This window comes from Pelodiscus sinensis, chromosome 28, assembly GCF_049634645.1.
Source record: "Pelodiscus sinensis isolate JC-2024 chromosome 28, ASM4963464v1, whole genome shotgun sequence".
NCBI lineage: Eukaryota > Metazoa > Chordata > Testudines > Trionychidae > Pelodiscus > Pelodiscus sinensis.
This window is the reverse complement of record NC_134738.1, coordinates 11,374,208-11,391,366: the sequence shown is the minus strand read 5'-3', so window position 1 is coordinate 11,391,366 and position 17,159 is coordinate 11,374,208. Positions and strand designations below refer to the sequence as shown.

At 49.9% G+C, this 17,159-nt stretch overlaps 2 protein-coding genes across 7 annotated transcripts in view; both read left to right on the top strand.

Annotated features, from left to right (window-relative positions):
• The window catches only part of PPP3CC (protein phosphatase 3 catalytic subunit gamma), a 288,696-nt gene that overhangs the window by 144,657 nt on the left and 126,880 nt on the right, over positions 1-17,159 (top strand). The window lies entirely within an intron of this gene.
• PIWIL2 (piwi like RNA-mediated gene silencing 2) overlaps positions 2,332-17,159 on the top strand; it is a 41,341-nt gene continuing 26,513 nt past the window's right edge. For 2 of the 6 annotated variants that reach the window (XM_075910748.1, XM_075910753.1), the window contains exons 1-8: positions 3,758-4,264; positions 7,450-7,549; positions 7,677-7,818; positions 9,655-9,870; positions 10,900-11,010; positions 12,329-12,446; positions 13,497-13,621; positions 16,092-16,172. In XM_075910748.1, coding sequence (XP_075766863.1) covers positions 3,965-4,264; positions 7,450-7,549; positions 7,677-7,818; positions 9,655-9,870; positions 10,900-11,010; positions 12,329-12,446; positions 13,497-13,621; positions 16,092-16,172 — 1,193 coding nt within the window. In that variant the 5' untranslated portion in view covers positions 3,758-3,964. Of the gene's footprint in view, positions 2,545-3,757; positions 4,265-7,449; positions 7,550-7,676; positions 7,819-9,654; positions 9,871-10,899; positions 11,011-12,328; positions 12,447-13,496; positions 13,622-16,091; positions 16,173-17,159 lie in introns of those variants that run through there. The other 4 variants (XM_075910751.1, XM_075910750.1, XM_075910752.1 and 1 more) reach the window with 4 other exon arrangements.

Sequence of the window (17,159 nt, the reverse complement as noted above, 5' to 3'; positions counted from 1 at the left end):
GGACAATCTTAAAAAACAACAGTCTGGTAGCACTTTAAGTGCTACCAGACTATTTGTTGTTTTTTAAGTTTTTGCTAATATTGCTACTTCATGATGTGTGAAATGAATTAACTAAATTTGATTATACCTGCTTAATAAAAATTAGAATATTCCATGCTAAATTAACAGATTTGTCATATCAATTTACTTTGCTTTCTATAGCTCCTTATTTATTAATGTATTGATATTAATGTAATCAAATGAAATATATACATTCAGCTATTGTTTCAGTTCTGTCTTTGGTTAAATAAAAAGGAATTTGATAAACTTCTGCCAAATTTTGTTAGCATTGAGTTTAATTTCATTATCTATGTTTTACCTTTTCTGTGTGGTCATTGGAAGTAACTACACTCTCATGGTGCAAGTTTTCACTTTTTTTCTTACCTCACATTTTGGCAGACTTCAGTGTGACCTTGAAATGAGAGTGAAAATCTCACTGCCACTTAGCTATATAAAATTGCTTTTTTTGAGCTTTTAAGGTGCAAAAAAATGGGTGTTTGGTTCCTTCACTGCTCACAAGCTTGTAGATTGCCTACAGACCCTAAATCATGCTTCTTAAGCACAGTTTATGAGACTGCTCTTTCTATGATAAGATTGGTCTAAAATTGGCAAGTGCCTCTGGTTTCTGCAGCTTTCTGTTTCAGAGTCTCTAAAACGTTGCTTTAATTACATATTAAAAATTAATATTGTGTTAATCTCTTCAGAAATTAAATTTTGTGGTGTACTACATTTTCAGTAGGCTGCTATCTGTGAGGTAGTGTGGTCTAGAATACTGGCCCTGGATTCAGGAGACCCGGTTTGTACTCCTGGATCTGTTACTAGTCCCTGCTGGAAACAGGGCACTGGACTAGATGGACCACTGGTTTGACTCCTATATTATTCTATTGTGTTTGGCCATTGAAGAAAATGTCCTTCAGTAAGGAGTCCACGAGCATCTTTATATAGAATGGGAGATGGAGGGTTAAGGCTATGTGAAAATGGAATTACATTCCAGGAAATTCCCCAGATATCCTCTGTAGGTGACTCTCTGTCTCTCTAAGAGGTACCCCTCCTTCCCTCACCTTCATACCTATTTGCATGGCCCCTGGTGCTCCATACCTTCTTTTAGGTGCTTCCTCTGTTTCTGAGTGGGGTCCAGGGCATCTGGGACTCACTTGATGCTGTACTAGGTGGTAGCCCCAAAGACCATAAGAGGTCTTTGGAGATCTCCCTAAACTACACCTCCGTGTGCTGCAGCTTCCCAGGCTGGGAGCTAGATCGGCCGCACAGAGGAAAGACGCAGACAGCAGTCAGTTCTAAGAAGCAGGGGGGAAGCAAAGAGGCGGATTTCAGAGACAGAGTGAGGCACATGGAAGGAGGGAGAAAGGAAGCTGTGGGATTGGGCTTCTCAGTGAGAAATCCCAGCCAAAAACAGGGTTCATGAAGGGGGGGGGGCTGAGTCCCAGGGTTACTGTTCCTGGTGCTCAGGGACCCAACAGCCACCAAAAGGAATCAACCCTACTGCAAATGCATCACCCCCTCCTCCAGGAAAGACTCCACACCATGGAATCCTATTACTCCCTCTACCCCGCTCATCCCCGGGGAAAGGTGAGCAGCACACTCGCACATGGAAGCATCCTGCTCTCCGGATGGAAACCAGGGCGGAGAGAATGAGTTCTACCTGGCTGAGAAATGCCTGTAGCCCTCCCCTCTCCACCTATTGTGACCCCTGCTGGTTTCCCTTCCAGCTCTGCAGCTGCTCCTAGGAGAGGCTATCATTGTGCTGGGCCTCTACAAACACTGAACCAATACAGCCCCTGACACAAATAGTTCACTAGCTAAGAAAATGGATGACGCCGGACTTCACTCCGCCTCAGTTCCCTGACTTGCTAGTAATAGTGCCTAGCACCCATAGGGGTTGTGAGAGTCAACCGACACATGTTTTCCAGCCCTCGGAAATCCTGTGATGATTGCAATTTTATTCATTCAGACTTTTGTGGGGTTTTAATTTTTTAAAATGATAAAAACAAGCATGGAAAAGCCAACATTTGCATTTGCATTTTGGGGAGGGTTGTGTTGCTGCTCTTGTTGTTGGTCTCTCCTTTGCCCCCGCTGTGTCACTCTGCAGGAAGAGGAGGCCGCGTGACATTCGTAATTGAGCTGCTGTTAATTGGACTTGAACAATTGCAGGAGCCTGCTCGGGCCACGCGCCACGTGGGCTGCACCCACCACCTTGCGGGGACGGAGAGCACATGGAAGGCACCATTCACTGCGCGGGGGGGGGGGGGTGCTAGGGCTTGATCACGTGGTCTGCACTACTCCTGCGCACTCCCCCTTTCCCCTCCATTTTGGTCGCCTGGGCGGGACCTTGCCGGGATAGTCCCAATGGGAGGCCGGCGTTGAGTGACAGGCAGAGGCGAGGGCCAATGGGAAAGCCGTGGGAGCGCCAGGCGTCAGGGCGAGGTGCTGGGGCTTGGCCGTGGGGGCGGGAAGTTGAGGCTGGTGCGGAGCGTCGTGTCCGGCCCGGTGAGGGCAGCCACCTCCTGGGGGCCCCTCCCGTGGGGGGTTCGGGGGGGGCAGGCAGGGGGGCCCCTCCCGGGAGGGGTTCTAGGAGGGGGGGGCCCCTCTCTGGGGTGGGGGGCAGGCAGGGGGCCCCTCCCGTGGGGGGTTCTAGGAGGGGGGGGCCCCTCTCTGGGGTGGGGGGCAGGCAGGGGGCCCCTCCCGGGAGGGGTTCTAGGAGGGGGGGGCCCCTCTCTGGGGTGGGGGGCAGGCAGGGGGGCCCCTCCCGTGGGGGGTGCTAGGAGGGGGGCCCCTCTCTGGGGTGGGGGGCAGGCAGGGGGGCCCCTCCCGTGGGGGGTTCTAGGAGGGGGGGTCCCCTCTCTGGGGTGGGGGGCAGGCAGGGGGGCCCCTCCCGTGGGGGGTTCTAGGAGGGGGGCCCCTCTCTGGGGTGGGGGGCAGGCAGGGGGGCCCCTCCCGTGGGGGGTTCTAGGAGGGGGGGCCCCTCTCTGGGGTGGGGGGCAGGCGGGGGGGCCCCTCCCGTGGGGGGTTCTAGGAGGGGGGCCCCTCTCTGGGGTGGGGGGCAGGCAGGGGGGCCCCTCCCGTGGGGGGTTCTAGGAGGGGGGGCCCCTCTCTGGGGTGGGGGGCAGGCAGGGGGGCCCCTCCCGTGGGGGGTTCTAGGAGGGGGGGCCCCTCTCTGGGGTGGGGGGCAGACAGGGGGGCCCCTCCCGTGGGGGGTTCTAGGAGGGGGGGCCCCTCTCCGGGGTGGAGGGCAGGTGGGGGGGCCCCTCCCGAGGGCAGGTGGGGGGGCCCCTCCCGTGGGGGGTTCTAGGAGGGGGGCCCCTCTCTGGGGTGGGGGGCAGGCAGGGGGGCCCCTCCCGTGGGGGGTTCTAGGAGGGGGGGCCCCTCTCCGGGGTGGAGGGCAGGTGGGGGGGCCCCTCCCGTGGGGGGTTCTAGGAGGGGGGGGCCCCTCTCTGGGGTGGGGGCAGACAGGGGGGCCCCTCCCGTGGGGGGTTCTGGGAGGGGGGCCCCTCTCTGGGGTGGGGGGCAGGCAGGGGGCCCCTCCCGTGGGGGGTTCTAGGAGGGGGGCCCCTCTCTGGGGTGGGGGGCAGGCAGGGGGGCCCCTCCCGTGGGGGGTTCTAGGAGGGGGGGCCCCTCTCTGGGGTGGGGGGCAGACAGGGGGGCCCCTCCCGTGGGGGGTTCTAGGAGGGGGGGCCCCTCTCTGGGGTGGGGGGAGCTAACAGGGGCAGGCAGGGGGTGCCTCCCATGGGGATTCTAGCAGGGGGTCCTCCCTGGGTAGGGGTGGGCAGGCAGAGGGTCTCTTCCCCCAGGGGTTCTAGCAGCGAGGGCCCCTGCTCAGGGCTGGCACTGGCGATACCGCGATGGGAGCTGTGCATGCCGTACATGGAGCCTGGCCCTGGGGAGAGTCATCCCTGAGCTGCCCCCCTGGATGTCAAGCAGGGGTTTCCCCCAGGTCCCCGGCCTGTGGGTGACCCCCCCTGCCCACTTGTACATGCCTGCACAGCACGAGTGTTTTCTCTCCGGCAGCCTCGCCATGGATCCCCGAAGGCCTCCTTTCCAGGGCGCTGCGCCCTTTCGCATGCCCTGTGGGTCCCGCCTGCTCGGGCCTCAGCAGCCGCCGCCGCCGCCTGAATATTTGGTCCGAGGCAGGGCAGCGTCTGTGCCACATACCAGCAGGATGCAGAGGGCGTCGGAAGAGCCGGGGCAGCCGGTGGGGCTGGTCCAGGAGGTAAACGTTCCGCGGGGGGCACGGTCCATGTGTTTCTCTGGGAACATCTTGCTTATTCATTTCTTTATTGGTATGACTGTGCTGCGTAGAAGTCCTGGGGCTCATTTACAGAACCTGCTCGCAGCCCCTAGGTGCTGCATAGATTGGTTGAGCCAGCGGACGCCTGGGATTCCCAAATGGAAGATGTTGATCTCTTTTGGGGCGTGTTTGTCAAGTGAAAAGTGTCTTAGCTGACATGCAAAACATAACCATGTCGATGTGGCAACATGAGCAGCAGGATGGACTAGTCCCGTCCCAAGTACAACCCATGAGGGATCCTGGTTATGTACTTGGGTAGTGGGACTTGGGTGTCCCTAATGCTACTACAGCTATACATCTATGCTAGCTTGGTCAGAGCTAGCACAGGTGTATCTGTGTAAGCTGTAAATTACGCATTCTAGGTCCATTGTACTTTGCACTGATCCTGTGTAGAGTCAGTCTTCTTACTGTGATTGTGAATCCTAGAACTGAGAGGGATCTGGAGAGGTAGTCCAGTCCCCTTCCCTCACAGCAGGACTAAGCACCATCTAGAGTCCATGGGTTCCCAAACTGGGGGGGGCATGAAGAAATTCCGGGGGGGGGGGCGCAAGGTAACTCAGCCCCCGCCTGTCAATCCCCTCCCCACCCGCTAAGTTTTGCTGCTATTTTTGTTTTTTGGCCTCGGTAAGTTCCTTTTATTTTCTCAACAAGTTTTGCTGCTGGTGGGGGGGAGAGGGAGAGGGTTTCTCAAAAATCAAAAAGGGGGCGTGATGCCGAAAAGTTTGGGAACCCCTGATCTAGACCATTCCTGACAGGTGTCTGTCTAGCCTGCTCTTAAATATCTCCCGTGATGTGAGTTATTCTTGTAGCAACAAGCGGAAGGAAAAAGCAGGTTTTTAAAATCATAAAAGTTGTAGTAGTTGTCTGGGAGGCCTGAGGTATGGAACTATCTTTTTTAAATTGATTGGCTCTCACGCTCTCCCTTTCCCTGTAAAAAACCATAGATTTCACTTAATTGCTCTGGGTCATTTCAACTCCAGTGTAAAATGTTTTGTTTGCAAGGAGACCTCTTGGGCAGGATTGGTAGAAGCATATTTTTGCTCCCCTCCTTAAAGAGAGCCATATAACCACCTCTCCCCCTCCCCCCATTTCAGAACTATACCTTCTTAAAGACGACCTTAATGGGAAGAAGAGTAGCAAAATCTGACTCTTTTGATATTTTTAATCTGCCATATATTTGAGTGTGTCTGTCTGTGTGCTTGTCTCTGTTCAAGAACTCCTCCTAAACAGTACGAGCTAGGACCACCAAATTCGGCAGGCAGCTTCCTCTTCTCATAACTTAAAGCAAGGTCAGGGTTTGGTTGTGCCAGGACAATGGGAAGTGCCTGGAATGGGATTACATCTCATAAAACCATCCAGAAAAGAGACACAATCACCAGGCAGGTGAAAGGGCTGGCTGGGAGCATGCCCTCCTGCCTGGGACTGCCCCAACCCCAAATCTCCCACCCTCCAGGCTGAAGCTCCCTCTGCCTCCATTTGTAGGGGGACATTGCTGGCTGTTCCCCTTCATCAGGAAGCAAGGGGAAAGTGCCCCGTTTGCTGCATTCCTCACTCTGGCTGGGGAATGCAGGGGGCAGATGAATTTGGTCCTGCCCCAGTCGGGGGACATGCACCCCTCTGCCGGCTGTGCCTGCTGGGGCTGCAGTGGCCATGGAGAGGTGCTTCTCACTTGGCCCCAACCTGCTGGGGTGAGAGAAGGTTGGGTTTTTCCCCTCTCCCCAGGGCAGCCTACATCCTGACCCCCTCCTCCCCAGCCTCACCCCAGAGCAATGATTTAAATGAAGAAAAACATACATTGATTAAGGACCTGAGCAACGGGGACTTTGTTTGGTGGAGTAGAGAGCCATCTACTGGCAAAAAATGCAACACATCTACTATATGTTTGAAAGCGTATAACAAAAATGAATTGGTTAAGGGTCTGAGCAAAGCTGGGTAAATCTTCTAGTTCTTAATGTAACAGTCTGTAAGTAGGAGACCTGCTATGGCAACTTTATTCTTAGACTGTAAACTCTCCAGGGCGGACTGTCTCTGGTTAGGTGCCTACACATCCGTGATAACGCTGCAGTTGCTTAGGAAATAATTGTAGCAAATATTTTAGTGTCTTTGTTCTAGCAGAGAATATTGTTTAGTGTTAACCTAAGCCAGTGTTTCTCGACCTTTTTTAATAAAGTACCCCTTTTTCAAAAAAAATTATAAGTAGCAGTACCTACAGTTTTCAGACACATACATTTTTTTTCTGCCATTGCAATACATTTGTTTAAATAACTTAATCATACCCAGGTGGGCGATGAAATTTTGGGGTGTAAAACGTACAAAAATAATACAGTGCTGTAAAACTTAAAACAAAAATTCAGTTTTCTCCAGATTTCAGTTGACGTACCCCCCCCCCCCAACTTCTCTCAAGTACCCCCAAGGGTACTCGTACTACTGGTTGAGAAACACTGACCTAAATAATTGCAACTAAATAGCTGTTCTTATTGCTGTGTCTGATGATATCAGCATTAGTGCAGGCTAAGGAGGGGGCCGCACAAGTGTGTCGTGGACCATACGTAGAACCCCAATGGGCCGTGTGTGGCTCTCAGGCTGCAGGTTGTCCACCACTGGATTAGTAAAATAAACTGACTGTGCTCACTGCAGCATGGGTGGTGTCTGAGTGTTCCTTCTCTTGCTCTTAAGAGGCCTGGCCATCTTCCCTCACTTTATGAAGGTACAGCAGCCAACTAATTTTAAATTTAAAATCTTTAGCTTTAGAATGAATTGCTGCCTGGCCGTTGTAAATGTGTAACTTGAGGTCTGTAGCCTACAAATCTCTGTAGGGAAAATTTACAGCTGCAGTAAGTGGATCTGTGGGGCGGGGCGGGGGGGGGGGAGAAGCTAAGAAAACTCTGCTTTTGGTCCACCTGGGTTGCCTGGAAACACTGCTGTCAAATCAACTGCCCCCTTAAGAGTTCCGTATAGAGGCTTTCCTTACTTTGTAGTTATACTTTAGCACCCAAGAGAGAGTTTCTTGCATGATACATCTCTTGGAAGTACAGCAACATTGAGACTGTTGTTCCCTTAGGTTTCTCTCTCTATTCTTTACATTGTTATCCTTTGGCTTTTGGCAGGAGCCTCTTGCATCTGTCACAAGTCTGCCTTCCATGTTCCAAGGACTTGGTGTTGAGACAATCCCAAGATCAGCCATGGGACAGACAGTTCTCCCTTGGGGTAAGTTATCTCAGTCTTCTACAAGTTTCTCTTCTGTTCCTGTAAAGGCTGCTTTGGGGTGTAGTATTTTAACCTCCCTGCTATGTTGGGAGGTTTCTTCAGGCACGTTTTGAATCTGTCCGTTTAGGTCGAGGCATCCTGGGCAGGGGAATGGGTGATATGGAGGTCAAACCTAAAGCCGTCATGCCACTGCGACCCAGCTTTCCGTCACCAAATGTAATGCCAGCTGGGGACAGCAAGGTGGAGAGAATGCCGCTTGCTCCTGGCACGTGAGTAAAACGTGGGTCTGAGCCAAACCCTTGGTTCAGAAAGAGCTATGCGTGTGATGCTTAGTTGGCAGAAGCTTTTACCTAGCAGTGAGCTAGGCTGGCGTGCTGCAGGTGTGCAGTGTATGTAGTAGGAATAGTAAAATGTAAGTAATTAACCGTGTAACTGTGGAAAATTGCAGAGGTTACATGAAGGTGGCAGTTGGCTCCCTGCGAGCTGGTGCATGCAGGGAGTTGGCTTTAAAGCCAGCTTCCTGCATGTACTCCCCCCCCCCCCCCCCGCCCACACACATCTGCATTGCTGATTCAGATGCAGTAGCGCGGGGTGGGCAGGCAGCTCCTCATGTACCCATGTGCTCATCGCTTAACTGTGTACAGTTATACTCTCACATCCATGGACATCACAGATAATGGAGATGGCTTAATGAGCTAAACATCAGGCTTGACATATGAATGCTCCTTAGCAGCAAAGGTTGAATCCTGGCAAAATTGACTCAATCTCTTATTTTGCCAGGGCAGGTAGATCGAGTGATGTTGTTTGCCACGTGGTGGGTAGGGATGCTAGTGACTAGTCGACTATCTGATAAGCAAATGCTTATCGGATAGTTGAGTAGCCACTCGACAAGTCACTTCCCCCACGCGCGCACACACGCACGTATGCACGCATGTGCGGGAGGAGCAGGAACTGGTTCCCCCCATCACTGGCTCTGCGGGGGGCAGGAGAGGCAGAGGCACAGTGGGGAAACGGTGCTTGTGGTTCCCACAGCCTGTGCTGCTGCTTTTGAAATGTACAAGAGCCCTCTGGGGCTCTTGTACATTTCAAAAGCAGAAGTGCTGCAGGGAACATGGGGTGAGGGGGAACTCAAGCAGTCCCTGCTCACCCATGCTCTCTGCAGTGCCCCTACCCCCCCCCCGCCCCGCTGCCTCTGAAAGGCACAAGGGAGGGGACAGGAGCCAGTGCTGGGGGGAGCCAGCTGAAAAACAGCCCCTGCCTGTGGCCAGCCCTGGCTGCTGCGAACAGGGGCTGCTGGGGAGCAGGGTTGGAGAAAGGGTCAGTGATCTGCTATATATTGTAAAGATTTGTGTCTGTGTGTGTCTCTGCCCCCCAGCTGGGGGACAGGTGCCCCTCCTCCAGCTGTGGCCGCTGTAGCAGCCATGGACAGGCGCTTCTCATCCGGTCCCAAGCTGGGGTGGTTCTCTCTCCCTGGGGCAGCCTATATACTCAACCCCTCTCCCCCAGCCCCACCCCAGAAAAACTATTTCAATTAAGAAAAAGAAAACCGATTTGAGTTAAGGACCGGAGCAACGCCAGGTAAATCCAGTACAAATTACAAATAAGAATGTAACACAGGGAATTGTCTTGTACTGGCTCGTGGGGAAGGCGTAGGTGGAACTTTTTAACAGCACTCGTCCATCTACAATGTCTGTGCCTCTCTCCTAAAACTCCCTGTGAAAGAACGAGGTGTCACGGGCATGCTACTTTTGAAGGGTTTGGGCTCTTGAATGGGGATACTGGGGAGCTCTTGGGGTCTAAAGACATAGCTGTGCCATTTGGTGAAGGACAAATCTGAAGAAAGAACAGATGCAGCTCGCAGATGTGTGATGAGTCTGGCAGCAGTCTGGTTCTTGGATGGATGTCATTGCGTGTGAATCTTGGTTTTCAACAAGCTTCAGCCTCAAAACTGAAGGAGTGAAGTAAAAACCGATCAAAATGTGTGTTAAACATAACCTGCGTCCACACCAGTCAAGTAATCTCCATTATAATGCGGGGAGGGGGAGGGGGCCTAAAGCAGGGGAAGGATTAACATCTTTCCTTTTCATTCTTGCCTCTGGATTCAGAATTCTTGGCCGTGGGCTAATGGAATCGCCACCAGTCCCTCTTGGAAGAACAGCCATCCCGCTTGGCAGGATGTTGTACAAAGCTCCTACGGACTCGCCTTTCCTGCGCCCAGCCATGCTTCCGCCTCCACGCTCACCGCCACTGCTGTCAGCCCCCCAGGTTACACCCCAGCCAGAAAGTCCTCCACCGCCCCTTGTTGAACAGATGGAGAGAAAGTAAGTGAGCAACTTGCCATACCCATTGCTAGACCTCTCTTCAATCAGCGGGGACGTAGATACCGTAAGTGGCTACTGTAGCCATGTGTGCTCTAGAAAACCATAAAGTAAACCTGCAGTTCAGTGGTCTGGCTTGGCACCTGTCGGGCTCATTGCTGCAGATTCTTGTATGCTATTGGGGGGAGAGGATGCAAATATCTACCCCTCATATTGTGCATCGATCTCTTCTGAGCTGTGGCTTTGGTCTTGGGTTAACAAAGAAGTAGGACCCGGTGCAGAGTGGAAACCACAGAGGAAGAGCAAAATTCTGTGAGGGGAGGATTTCTTAGGTGCCATGAAAACACTTGGGCTCACTTCAGCATCGCAGCAGAAGTTCTTTGAAACGCAGCCTGTGTAAGGCTTTTTGCAGCTGCTGTCTTACACTAATTTGCTGATTGTACAGCAGGGGGAGCCATGTTGAATATATTGTAAAATAGACCAGCTATCTGGCTCCCTGACTTATTTTCGGACGAGTAACATGGGTCATGCTGCAAAGGGAGGGGACAATGCTAGTGACCTTCAGGAAGACCCTTCCAAATTCTACACAAACTTCACACAGTCTGAATCAACAGTGTTGCAAAGCCAAGCTGGAACTTATCTCTTAAAATTAATATTTTTTTAAACAGACAGTGTGATAAGAACACACGTAGTCACTGAACAAACTTGGGTAGATCGCTTAAAGTCCACTCTTTCCTTAGTTTGCCCATCTGTAAAATGGATGCAATATTTCCTGCCTTACAGTGGAGGGTGGGAGTTGAACATTTATAAACGGCTTTGAGCTGTGCATGTGGAAAGTATTCATGAGATGTTCTCAGTGCCTACTAACTGTTACACAGGTGTAAAGTATAGAAGAGGTCAAGGAGTGGTGTTGACGCACTTAGACTTTTTTTTTTCACCAAATCCTCAGCTAATGCTGTCATCCTGTTTTGCCTCTTCGCATAGAGAAGCTATTGTATGGCCTTTGTCTTCCTTCCTTTTGTATTTTTACAGAGAACCGGTAATGAAGCAAGGATCCAAAGGAACAGCTTTTCCCTTAGGATTGAATCTAATTAAAATACACTGCAAAAATGAAGCTGTTTACCAATACCACGTGACTTTCAGGTAGTGGCGCTTTGCACAGTTCAACTTGTATCTCAATTTATAGTGAGATTTGTAGCGGTGTTGAAATAAGCAGTGGGATTAATGTGACATCCATGAACTTGCTTCTCAGAATTTTTTAAAGCAATTCCTGTGGAGATTTGGAGGACAGAGTGCCCAGGGAAAACATTATTAATTTAAAATTTCACAAATCCTGAAATTAAGCATTGGGGAAGATACTGCCCTCTGCACATCTGGATTTAATTAGAGGAGTGTATGGTAACAGTTCTTTCAGAATCCTTTTGGTGGTCACACAACTATCCTGCAGGTGTGACACAATACAAACTCTTTTTCTTGGCATAAAGCAGGGGTTTTCAAACGACGGGTCGTGATCCAGGACTGGGTCGCAGAATGTAAGGCCCTGAGTCTCGTGGATGCAGGGGGATGGAGGTGAGCAGTGGGGGAAGCTAAGACAGGTACCAGCCAGTCCTGGCATTGCAGACTGTGCTGCGCCTCAGAAGCAGCTGGCAGCAGGCCCAGCACCTAGATGGACGGAGGACGGAGAGAACGCTCAGGGCTCTGTGCACTGCCCCTGCCCCGAGCACTAGCTCCTCGCTCCCATTGGCTGGGAACCTGCTGCTGGCCGCTTCTGGGGCGCAGCCTGGTCTGTGGTGCTAGGAGAGGCAGAAAGCTGCCTTAGCCCCCTCTCTCTCCTCTTCCCCCCACTCCCACTGCACCATTGACCAGGAACCCCTCAAGCCCCTCCTGCCCCAGCTGTGACCTTCCCTCCATTCCCCCACATCTGGAGCATCCTCCTACATCCCACCTCAGCCCCACCCTGGAACCCGCACTCCAGTCAAATCATGTTGGGTCGCAGCATCTACCATTTTCTTTAACGGGGTCATGAGAAAATAAGCGTGAAGCCCGCTGGCATAAAGCATTAAGATCCTACCGTGAGTGTTAATAGATACTCGGGAATAGCCACTAGGTGGGGCGAGTCACAATATTACGTGCTATTGTAAGTCTTCATGGCAATAAGACACAATCCTTACCCTGTGGCATTTATGTCAGTAGAGAGTTGATTTGAACTCTAGTTTTCTTCTTGTGCCTTGATATGAATCTGCACATGGCATTGACTTTTTTTTCTTCTATTGCGGCTTTATGGGCTCGTGTTTGGGTTCTGGCTGTGGCAGGATTGTGTGGTGTAATACTAGAGCCCTCTGAGAGCCTGTAATCATGACAGTAGCATAAATTAGAAATGGAATGCATAGTAAAAGGCTATTACAGACATTATAAAGCATTCTTCCCCCTCCCCCCTTCTCCTTTATTTCTTGATTTGCAGCCCTAATGTGGAATGCAAGAGTATGCGCTTTGGGATGATGAAGGAGCATAGGTCTGTGACAGGAGACGTTACTGCATTTGATGGCTCTATCCTCTACCTGCCTGTCAAGTTGCCTCAGGTAAGACGTGATACCGGTGCAGAAGATACACAGCCTGACTCTTGCATGGTGCCACATGGTTTCAGCTATTATAAGGGGCCAGATTATAACATTCCAGAACATGGCTTTTTTGAAATGTGCAAGTGAAACTTATAAGTAAAAAGTGCAGGTGTTTTATCCTGTGACTGGCATATCCTAAATCAGTCATTCTTAGGGCCCTGGTTGGATTTCCATAATCCACTGAATATCTGTGACATTCTTGTTAGCCTTGAAACAGCTGAGGACATCAATTGCTTTAAATGGCTTTTCTCCTTATTCCCAAGTAAAGAGAAGTGTATGTTCCCCATACGTTTCCGGGACGAGAGAGAGGAATCGTCTGCCACTTTAACAGATAGAGATTCGGAAAGGCACCTGGGATATGTAACTGGTCAACTTGGAGCATGTGGCAGGGGATTGTGACTTTGGTACCATTCTTTCTCCACTTTGTAGAGTGGCTGCACAATTGGCAGTTTGGGGGACGCAGGACTAGAATAGATGAGGGTCTGGCATGTTTAAATTGGTGTATTTTTAGCAGAGTGACATGCAGGAATTTTGCACAGTGCCTGTCGGCACTAACCTTTCAGGAACACAAAACTGATTCACCAGCAGGCAGTGTGCACAGAAATTTACCAATATAACTAGGTCTTGGAAGTTTCAAGACTGCATCCCTACATATCTCTGTGTCTAGTGGGTCAGAATAAAGATGAAGATGTGGCCCCCCATCTGTCTCAGGGACTGGATGCGGGAGAAGGGGGCTGTGATTTTGCCAGCCATGCTTCAGGTGGAGTAACGTGCTGAAATCCGATACTTGCATCTCCCCAAAAAGTTGGCCTCCCTAGTGGGGATATTTTTGTACGGAGGAGCTCCTGCTTGGCAGATGCTGGATGCTCTCATGTGATGCAGAGATGAATCCTTTGGGGCAGCAGGAAGGGCATTCTCAGCTGCAAGGTGGCTCCAACGGGGGTTTCAATTTTAATGGTCTGAGTCGTTTCACTTCTTGCTGCTACTAAGATGCCTTCATCCCTGCACTAGACGGTTGAGCTGACGTGTCAGAGAAAGACGGATGGAGCGGAAATCAGCATAAAGCTGCAGATGACCAGAATTCTAGAGCCCAGCTCAGACCTGTGCATTCCGTTTTATAACGTGGTCTTCAGGAGGTGAGGAAAATTTGACTTGTCAGGATGCTTAACCTTTGACTTGTGTGTGTGTGTGGCTGCCAGCTAGTTGACAAGGCGTCCCAGCCGTGTAATGCCTGTGCTCCATTTTTACTCAAGTTTCTAAGCAGTTGCATCCATAGGTGACTTGTGACAACACACAGGAGGGGCACTGGTCCCCGTACTTGCACCAAAACTTTAATTGCTAAATGGGGTGCCCCCAAATGTCCCCCTATTCTTCTGGGTGGCCCTCCCTTTGCTAGTTGCCCTGGTCGCACCACTGATGCATAGGGGAGGAGGGGTTGTGGAGAGGGAATTCTTCAAAAAATATAAAGGGAAGAAGTTTGACTCTTCCAAGCTAGATTCGGGGATGAGGGAGGGAGCTACTGTACATATACCAGTACCCTATTGCTACAGAGTAATTTTTGCAGACACCTGCATTCTAATCTAAAATCTGTCTGCTTATCCTGAACCATGGTCGGTCACCTCATCAGCTGTTTAGGTACTTAGCCTAACCATCTGGCTTGCCTTATTATGAAAGCCAGAATCTCTTGCAAGAATTCACACACTTTGCATGTGTCATCTGGGACGTGGCAGGTTTCAGTCCTGTTTCAAACAAATCCAGGAGAGTCTTTCTTGTCTTGCATTAGAACATCTATTTTAGTTTTTACTGTACTGTATCGCTATACTCCATTTCCAGGGCATGGTGTATAGAGTTCATTCAGGCAGATTGACTTATAAGCAAATGTTCTTCCACTTTCTTTGCTTTGTTTTAAGGAACACTCATTTTTGGTAAGAGCTCTCTGATCCTGATCCTGCATGATTGTCATTGACTTCAGTGTGTGCAAGATCAAGACGGACGGAGAGCTGGAGAAATTAACTGTTAAACACGGGAGCAACCATTTTATTTTTTTTTCACACTGGGAGAGTGGTGAGACACAATACCAAGAACCATATTTTGGCTCGTAGAGAAATCGAATGCATCTGTGTTTGTCCGATTACTTTATTTTTTCTTCCATGTTGAAGTTGCATAGGGTTTTGTTTTTTCCGGAAGGCTCTGTTTCTATTCTCCAATTTTCTTTGAGTTTTTCAAGCTCTTTAAAATGAGTAAAATATTTTTTATTTAAATGGTCAACATTGGTAACTTATGTTAATTTTTAAGATTTTTTTTGGTATTGGGTGTGGGAAAACTGTAAAAACCTAATGACTACAATGCTCTCACGAACACTTAAACAAGTCACTTAAGCTTTTGTGTTGGATTTCAACTTTTCTCTTCTACTGTGTTACAAACATTGCACCTTTGGGCCAGTTCAGGAGAACCCTGAAAGTGAAGCCAGCTAATCTGTTTTCATTGCCCTGGTTGTGAGAAATGCACAAGTAAAAGGCAGTTTATTGGTGAAATGTAGATTAGATTTTGAAATGGTTTCAATTTAAGGTCAATCCTTGAGGAGGCCATTTAGGGATCTGGGGCAAATCTGTCCGGGATGGGGCTTGGTCCTGCTGTGAGGGCAGGGGACTGGACTCGATGACCTCTCAAGGTCCCTTCCAGTTCTATGAGAGAGAGAGATATTTAATCTCAGGTGGTGGTAGATCCACAAACGTACAGACTAATCTGATAGTGTTTAAACAAATGAATACAATGACTTAAAAGGCTAGTTTTTCTGTGCACAAGCAATTCTAAAAGGGGACCTGCAAAGGGAGGGGAAATGTTTTTTGGGGGGGTTCTTGGAGAAGGAAATGCTTTGTTTGCTTTCTGATAAAAGCCTGAAGTTTGTTTATTTTTGTTTTCGGAAAAGATTTTACATTGGAAATTCAGGCCTTGTGTGCTCTGTCTTTACGGAACTGTTCTGCTTTACTGCTCTGTCTTCTGTGGGTAACTAGAGAACTCTTAGATTATGGTACAGCAGGAAATGAGACCTGAACCAGAGCAATGGAGAGATGGATTTTAATCTCTGTTCTTAAATTTCTTGTTGTTGTTGTTGACACTTAGTTTAACTCAAACACCGACAAACTTGCTGTAGGAAAGAACTGTTCAAGATTCAGCAACTCTCCCCTCCCCGTGTCCTCAGCTGAGGTCTGGGAACTTCAACAAAAACAGGAGAGATGGCATTCCCGGGATATTAAGCTAGAAAAACAAACCAGGAGGAAAAAGTTTAAAATCAAGTTGAAACCTGTTTCGGCTGTCATGCGTCAAAAGGGAAAAGGGCACGTACCTTAGATGGTCTTTCTCCTAGCAGACTATTACTTTCCTTTTTTAGTGCACAGAGGAGCCAATCCTACAAAATGCTGAGTTTTCTCCATTCGTATTGGCTCTGTTGTATGTTGAGGGTATGAAGCACCTCACAGATCAGATTCTTAAAAACTATTTTGTAGTGTCTCCCTAACGGTGTGAGCGATGCAATGCAACTTTAATGGTGACATTTATCTGCCCCCGCCCCCTGAATCTTGTAATTACCCTGCTTTTCTATTCTAGGGTGATGAGAATGTTAGATTTGAAACTTGTTGGGAGAAATTTCTATGACCCCACCAATCCTACAGTGCTGCAGCAGTATAGGTTAGTACTATTATTTGTGTCTGTGCTTATTGGCATGATCTCCAGGCATCTTGCAGTGCTGAGGGAGATGAGCCTGTCCTTTCAATATGTTAGTCTAAACAAGCTGCTGGTGGTGTGCAAATGTTTCACATTCTAACGGCCTGTTTTGCGGAGAGTAAGCCCTGTAGTTGTGGGCTGCTGGCTGGAATGGGTTGGGTAGGAGAGGACCTTGGCTTGATCCTGCCAATTAACCTGGCAAGGGGAGGATGCTGGACTTTGGAAATGTCCAGTCCGTTATGTTCCACCAGGACAAAGAGAAAATCTCTCTGCTACTGGCTCCCAAGCCATTCACAGATGATTATTCGCACTGTGGTAGGGATGTGAACGACGAGTCGTTCCACCCCTTTGCTCCCTCTTTCTGATAGAGGCAGCAAGGGCGGGAGGAAGAGGAGGTGGTACCTCAAAGCGGCAGCTGAGTCCCCAGCTGACCCTGGACTCCATGCAACACTGCCACTTCCTAATGCTGCGGGGAGCACGGGGACGGTTTGAGTCCCCCAACCGGCCCCAGCTGTTGCTACACTTCAAAGGTGGAGGTGCCCTATCGAATAGTCGAAGCAAATTGCATCGACTATTCGATTAGCTGATTAAGCGAAATGTAGCATCCCTACACCGTGGTAGTACACAGAGGCTTCAGCCAGGATTGGGGCCCTGTTGTAATGATGGTCCGAAGACTACAGATTTCGAGGTAAATATGGTCCCTGCGGCTAAGTGCACTGTCTGTGCAAGCAAAAAGAAGCCAGCGGACAAAGTGAGAAGAGTGGTGGTTGACTCACATTTTGTCTCCCAGCTCCTTGTGAGCAAAAGGCAAGTCCCACGGCAGTCGTGCCATGCAGAACCCTTCGTTAATCTCTATCCTCCTTCAGGGCGCATAAGCCAGGATAATGGCGTCTGTCTCTTACTAGCGGCTAAACCACTCGCAGAGGTTTGAGGCTGATGCTGCCTCTGAGC